Source organism: Carassius auratus, chromosome 32 (assembly GCF_003368295.1).
Source record: "Carassius auratus strain Wakin chromosome 32, ASM336829v1, whole genome shotgun sequence".
Lineage (NCBI taxonomy): Eukaryota > Metazoa > Chordata > Actinopteri > Cypriniformes > Cyprinidae > Carassius > Carassius auratus.
This window is the reverse complement of record NC_039274.1, coordinates 142,047-149,619: the sequence shown is the minus strand read 5'-3', so window position 1 is coordinate 149,619 and position 7,573 is coordinate 142,047. Positions and strand designations below refer to the sequence as shown.

Below are 7,573 nucleotides of genomic sequence, written 5' to 3'. Positions count from 1 at the left end.
CGGGTTGAGTCTGTAAGGTTCTCATGTGTTAAATAAGAGCGCGGCGCTGTTCTTCTGCTGCTCATTGCTTAATCTAGACAGCGTTTGATTTGTTGATTTCACTAAATACTCTACAAGCAGAGAGAGATGGCAGAAACCGCCCCAGCTGCAGCCGCCCCGCCGACCAAAGCGCCCAAGAAGAAGTCCGCCGCTAAAGCCAAGAAAGCAGGTCCGGCCGTCGGTGATCTGATCGTTAAAGCCGTGTCCGCATCCAAGGAGAGGAGCGGCGTGTCTCTCGCTGCTCTGAAGAAAGCTCTGGCCGCCGGCGGCTACGACGTGGAGAAGAAAAACTCCCGCATCAAGCTCGCCATCAAGACCCTGGTGACTAAAGGCATCCTGCTGCAGGTCAAAGGAACCGGCGCCTCGGGATCCTTCAAGATCAGCAAGAAGGAGACCGAGACCAAGAAGAAGCCGGCGAAGAAAGCGGCTCCTAAAGCCAAGAAGCCCGCGGCCAAGAAACCCGCTGCTGCCAAGAAGCCCAAGAGCGCAGCGGCAAAGAAGCCCGCCGCTAAGAAATCCCCCAAGAAGGCCAAGAAACCCGCTGCCGCCGCCAAGAAGGCCACGAAGAGCCCCAAGAAGGCGAAGAAGCCCGCGGCGCCCAAGAAAGCAGCCAAGAGCCCCAAAAAGACCAAGGCCGCCAAACCCAAGACAGCGAAGCCTAAAGCTGCCAAGCCTAAAAAGGCAGCTCCCAAGAAGAAGAAAAAACCTGCTGTTTTATTCCCCAACGGCTCTTTTCAGAGCCACCCACAAACTCGAAAGAAAGAGCAAATTATTTGTGGAATTAAGGTCAGGTTAAGAAATCTAACTAACTTAACTTAATTAGCAAAGTAAATAAAACTGCAGATACAACATGACAATCCCATCATCAAGTCATTCTCCATCTTTGTAAACTTCAGGCAACACAATAAACGGAAAAGAACAAATACACGTTACACACAGCAGCAGAGATTAAAGAGCTTCTGAATCGTTCTGTAGAACAGTCATTACTGATCTCACACTAACTCGACACTGAACTACAAATACTTGATGTTCCTCATAGTACATAGTACTTTTATTTTTTCCCTTGTTCTCCATTATTTCTGATCATGTTATTAATCCTGTTTTTATCATCCACAGTGATTTCCGCTCCCCAGCAGAGCACTGCACAGAACAGAAGAGGCTTTAATGACACAGCAATTGAACTTCTTAAATATAATAATATTGACTATTTATATCTTCTGGCCATAGATTGTCAGCGGTATTACTGCTTCCTCGTGTCTTCATAAATCAATGATCAACTCCTTAACTCTTCTCCACATAATAAATACACAAAAAATCATCACACCATGTATCAAGAAGCTGAACATCTCTTCTATTGTCCAAATCATTATTTTATTTTATTAGACCCACAACTTCAATGTCAGAAAAAAATTAATCAAATCCCTGTTTTTAGATACTGACACAAAAAGAGTAACTTATCTAGCATGAACTAATCATATGAGCAGCACACAATGAACGAGTGCTAGTCAGATTGTAAGAGCAGACTGATGGAGCCAAGAAGTGTCTCCAGTCATTGTATTCTTATTGACGTTGGTGTCGGAATGAGTCGACTGCTTTGTACTAAACAGTGTCTTTGACTGCAGTCATTACTTGTTCAGGTAAATCAATATATGTTGGCATGAGTGCTATCTGTTGACGTCATCTTGATGTCATTCTGCAGGATGTTTCTGTGGTTTAATAACTGTAACCCTGACAGTCATCTTCTTCTGTCTCCTAACAGTCATGCAAGAGCAACTGCAGAGCTCATGAAGAACAAGGGTCAACTCTGTAAATACTGAAGCATTATATATTTTTAGCAAAGAAAAATATTTTAAAACCTATGATAAGCTTATAATTGTTTTTCAGTATACCAAAGAAATGTGTAAAAATGATCTACATGTATTTAGAAAAACCACAGAGTAAAAGGGACATTACATTCAGCCAAGTATGGTGACCTATACTCAGAATTCGTGCTCTGCATTTAAACCCATCCAAATTGCACACACACACACACACACACACACACACACACACACACACCCGGAGCAGGGTATCATTTTTGCTGCAGCGCCCGGAGAGCAGTTGGGGGTTCAGTGCCTTGCTCGAGGACACCCCAGTCGTGGTATCGCCGGCCCGACTCAAACCCACTACTCTAGAGTGAAACTCTATAAACACTAGACCACGACTTCCCAGTAACAGACTTATATTAAAATTGACAGATTTAATGGATCATTGATCTAAATTTAATAAGATAAAAAATATGGGATCAATGCTTTTTGCCTTGACAATTACTTGAGAATACTTTAGCACACTTTTAGCATTTATTGAAAGTTTTCTGTCGTGTTCTTAAAGCTGCACAATCCGCGCGCCGGCTGTGGAGGCGTGGCTTTGGAGGGCGGTGTTGGAAGTTCAGTGATTGGTTTGAAATCTTACAGACCCTAAACCAATGAGCGACTCGCACGCTCTTTTAAATACAGTAGAGCGGGGATTGCGTTATCACTGTTTCTGCATCTCTAACGTGGAACTATCTATCTATCAACAATGAGTGGAAGAGGCAAAACCGGAGGCAAAGCAAGAGCGAAGGCCAAGACTCGCTCCTCCAGAGCAGGGCTGCAGTTCCCCGTCGGCCGTGTTCACAGACTTCTCCGTAAAGGAAACTACGCAGAGCGCGTCGGTGCCGGAGCTCCCGTCTATATGGCGGCTGTGCTCGAGTATCTGACCGCTGAGATCCTGGAGTTGGCTGGAAACGCCGCGAGAGACAACAAGAAGACCCGCATCATTCCCCGTCACCTGCAGCTGGCGGTGCGCAATGACGAGGAGCTCAACAAACTCCTGGGTCGAGTGACCATCGCTCAGGGCGGCGTGCTGCCCAACATCCAGGCCGTGCTTCTGCCCAAGAAGACCGAGAAACCCGCCAAAGCCAAGTAAACCGAGTCCGCTCTGTTTCTCAAACGCAAAGGCTCTTTTAAGAGCCACCCATTTTATCTCTTATAGAGCGCTTTTCTGATTGTATAGTTTATCTATAAATAAATGTACCTAACCACATCTGCACCACATCAACTAAATTATATCGTATTGTTTCAGGTACAACTATTAACATAATGGCTATTCTGCGGCTATGTTGAGTACTTGTGATAAGAGTAAGCAAAAACTATTTGCTATGGTTACATATATTCATACACCCATACATACTCGAGAACCTAAAAAAAAAAGAATAAAAAAAATAAAGTTACAAAGATTATTAAGTCTCTGTTGCACATGCAACTGTAGATAGCATGTTGTGAGAGAGAAATTTAAGTAATCCATTAAATCCATGTTAACTGATATATTGCTTTGATATTATGAAATGCTATGTTCACATGTGAGGCCTGCTGGGTCTGAGATGATGTCACCATCACCTGCTCGTAGACAGTCTATGGTATAGACATATCAAGTATGTATCACACATGAGGTATATATGGTGTTAGAGACATGGGAAAAAAATGGGCTGAAGAGTACAAAAGAAGAGATGTGTGCTCACTTGTTTTTGTCACACACACGGCGGAGCTCACTGCTTTATTGTCTTATCTTCTTGAAAGAATCAAAATTTACCGAGTTTTATATTTAATAACAAAAAATATATAAAGATATATATATGTGCTTTTTCTTTATTTGTTTCCTCCCTTTCCAGCTTGTACTTATTTGAACAAAGCCTAAAACTTGGTATTTCAAGCACTTCCTGTGCTGCTGTGTTTGCCTCCTTAAGAAGAATCGCTAAGGATAAAAGCTTCTATATAAAAGCTAAATGTAGTGTAGTGTTTGATCCGTGAAGTAATAAGCAGAACAACGCATTTTGAGCGGGAAACCTAAACAGTTCCCCGTTTGAAAACAGGGGAGGCGCACTCATTGGCTAGCAGTCCAGTGTAAACGTCACACATCAGCCAATCACAAGCTTCTGGACCTTGACGCCACCCTAAAAAGCTTTAAAAGCAGTTGTGTTACGCTCGCGGTTATACTCGTAAGTGACTAGACTGCAGCGATGGCAAGAACCAAGCAGACCGCTCGTAAATCCACCGGTGGTAAAGCCCCGAGGAAGCAGCTCGCTACTAAAGCCGCCCGGAAGAGCGCCCCAGCCACCGGCGGCGTCAAGAAGCCCCACCGTTACAGGCCCGGGACCGTGGCTCTCCGAGAGATCCGCCGCTATCAGAAGTCCACCGAGCTGCTGATCCGCAAACTGCCTTTCCAGCGTCTGGTGCGAGAGATCGCTCAGGATTTCAAGACGGACCTGCGCTTCCAGAGCTCCGCAGTCATGGCCCTGCAGGAGTCCAGCGAGGCTTATCTGGTCGGCCTGTTCGAGGACACCAACCTGTGCGCCATCCACGCCAAGAGAGTCACCATCATGCCCAAAGACATCCAGCTGGCCCGCCGCATCCGCGGAGAGCGCGCTTAAACCCGCCGCTGCGTCAGCCGCGTCGCACCCCAAAGGCTCTTTTAAGAGCCACCCACATCACTCTCAATGAGACGGTTTCCACTGGAACAAATGGAAAGTTCTACAAAAAAAAAAAGTTTGTTTAATGTATAAGTAGATAGAACTTTGTTATAAATTAAAGTAGTCAATTTAGCAGCACTGATTTGTTAAAAGGCCATCTTCAGTTTAATTGTATAACTTAATTTAAACAATCTTGTATGCAAATGTTCATTTAAAAAGACATACATAAGAATACGTATGTTTTACAACACCCACAGGCGGAAATTAAGAAAAAAAAAGAGTATGGCGTTATTTTTTAGTCAAAAGTTATGAGGGTGTAAGACATGCTCACGAGCACATTGTTATTTCACAAGCGCAAAAATGAACCTTCAGCTGGCATGATAAAAGTACTCGAGCACGCCATAAAAAAAATAACACCATAAAAGTTTACCTATTCTAAGCTGCACTCCAAAAAAAAAAAACTCATTTCCCTAGAGAACGCGTCATATGACGCAACGACGGGCAAACATAGGCGCTGCCGCCCTGGTTCTCAGTGTGGGTTTAGGTCATGGGTGCCCAACCCTGCTCCTGGCCATTCGACTGTCCTGCAAAGCTTAGTTCCACTCCTAATCAGGTCTGAAACCAGTTATTGATTAAAAATCAGCGAGCAATTTCTACAAAATTTAATGATAAACTATGTTGTGCAGAAATGCACAGCATTTCCATCCCTGTCCAGACTAGCTGACCATTACAGATTTAAGCTATAGCCTACAACATTCATTTAAAATCTGGGATTTATTCACGCAAATCAAGTTCCTACACTATTCATCTACACACTCATTCAAATGGATCTTCAACTTGAAATATGGGCTTTAATGTGATATCTTGCCCTCCATTGACTGTGAGGTGTATTTCTGCAGCTCTAGACCAGGGGTTTTCAAACTGTGGGTCACAGAATGGAATAAGGTGGGTCGCACAAAGTCACTTGGCTGCAGCTAAATTAGCTTTTCAATGACACACACAGTTCAGTCTAGGGCTGCCCGATATAGCCTGCCAACATTAATTTTGACTGCAATATCCTTACTGTGATTTTCTAATTGCAATTAAGTCTTCGTGTTTTGAAGAGTCTCAGAGCAATGTAATTAAAAGGTTAAATCAGTCTGCATTATTAAAGAGAAAACAACTTGCATGAGATTGGAAACAGCGTCTAAATTTCTGACTGAACTTAATTTCATCCAGGTTTTTTTTTTTTTTTTTAAACATCTATTTATAATTATTTTTGACCTATTTCACAATTATTTCAATCTCCAAACTGTTTTAGATAGTTCTGCATTGCTTCTTACGCTTTTCTGAAAAAGTGTTGGATTGTGCTCGGTTCTCGCCGACACACACGGAAGCGACATGACTGCATTTTCTGCAACAAAACACAGCAGCGCAGATTACGGTTCACTGGAGTGAGCTGGTTTCATGTTTTTATGGACATTTTATATTTTAACATCTGTAAACAAATATTGCACGTAAATACTAGTAGTGATTTTTTTTTTTTTTACTTTTAAGTAAGATTAGGCTTAAAGTAATGTCAACAATTTTTTTTTTTTTCCTCAAATATTTTGGTGGGTCGTGAAATATATTACACTTGTCTAGGTGGGTCGTAGAATTGAAAAGTTTGGGAACCCCTTCTCTAGACAACCATGATTTGAAAGTCAAAGCATATTTTTTTATTATTTATTTATTTTTCACAAGCTAAAACATTACATTAAACACATGCAGTACAGCGCCACCTACTGAACTGGATGATAAAGCAATGGTTTAGGACCGCAGTTATAAGACCCAGGTGGTTTAGTTTGTACATACATTGAAGACATTTAATCTCAGGGGTATTTTTATTATATTTTATAAAATGAGTTTTTAATTTAAAATACATCAAAAACAAAATTGAAACAATTTACACAAAACAAATTACAAATGTATATCAATCTTTTAACAATTGAAGAAGTGAAGTCTTAGTATCTTGAATTACTGTATATTGATTAACCTTCTTAAGTTTAACTAATATGCTCGTTATCAGGTAAAATAAAGATGGAATCAGAATATGCTGTCACTAAATGATATAGCCAGATATTGCAATGGTTGAAGAGAGGCAAGACAAATATACATTTTTGTATATATAATTTGTGCAAGAACAAAAGCACCAAAAAAACACCCTTTTCCATCAGTTGCTGCACATGGCTGTTAGGCTTCAACTTTGAGAGTCTGAGAGAGAGAGAGACTGTAGTAAAAAGATGCCTAATTATTCTTATCCTGTAGATTTATGTATTTTCCTGCTCACGTAATCGACTTGTTTCCTCCAACCCAAAATCATCAAAACCTCCCAATAATTTAGTTGTTGACATTTGAGTCACCCCAGTAGATTCTATAATAATTTCTGATAAACCCTTATGGTATAATTTTATACCACAAAATAAATAAATAAATAAATAAATAAATAAACAAATAAATACAAAATAATTTGTTTAAATTACACCAATTAGCATAAACAATTACACCATTATTTGCATTCTTAATCAATGAATTAAAATGAGTGAGAGAGAACTATGTTTGTGTCATCAGCAAACATTATTGGAGTAAAAAATATTTTAAACATGCTACAAGTCATAAGAAATCACACAGGCTGTTTGTACTGGGTTTGAGCTCCGTCACTATATTCTTTTTATCGACTATTTTTTATCTTAAAGATACATTTTATGCACCATCGTTTCCGTTTCTATAACGTGTGAATATATTCTCTATCGTATTCTACAACAAAAACAAACACAGAGCCTCGTGATCACTAGTTTATTGTAGATTCTACAGCGTCTAATACTTCAGTTTCATCCATCTTACCCAAAGATAAACTGCAGTGCTTTACAACCATAGGACAGGAAGAGCTAAATAAACTTATCACTGTATCTAAACCAACAACATGTTTATTAGATCCTGTACCCACTAAATTACTGAAAGAGCTGTTACCTGTAGCCGAAGAACCGCTTCTCAATATCATTAACTCGTCGTTATCTTTAGGTCACGTTC

At 40.7% G+C, this 7,573-nt stretch overlaps 3 protein-coding genes across 3 annotated transcripts; all 3 read left to right on the top strand.

Moving 5' to 3' along the window:
- LOC113051232 (histone H1-like) lies at nt 1–961 on the top strand. Its single transcript, XM_026214786.1, has one exon. The coding sequence runs from the start codon at nt 127–129 to the stop codon at nt 856–858; it is 732 nt and encodes a 243-aa protein (XP_026070571.1). The 5' UTR covers nt 1–126; the 3' UTR covers nt 859–961.
- Nucleotides 962–2,570: 1,609 nt separating this feature from the next.
- On the top strand, nt 2,571–3,257 carry LOC113051246 (histone H2A-like). Its single transcript, XM_026214800.1, has one exon. The coding sequence runs from the start codon at nt 2,599–2,601 to the stop codon at nt 2,983–2,985; it is 387 nt and encodes a 128-aa protein (XP_026070585.1). The 5' UTR covers nt 2,571–2,598; the 3' UTR covers nt 2,986–3,257.
- A 784-nt stretch (nt 3,258–4,041) lies between these two features.
- On the top strand, nt 4,042–4,556 carry LOC113051241 (histone H3-like). Its single transcript, XM_026214795.1, has one exon. It carries the CDS (start codon nt 4,076–4,078, stop codon nt 4,484–4,486), a length of 411 nt encoding a protein of 136 aa, XP_026070580.1. The 5' UTR covers nt 4,042–4,075; the 3' UTR covers nt 4,487–4,556.
- Nucleotides 4,557–7,573: the final 3,017 nt, after the last annotated feature.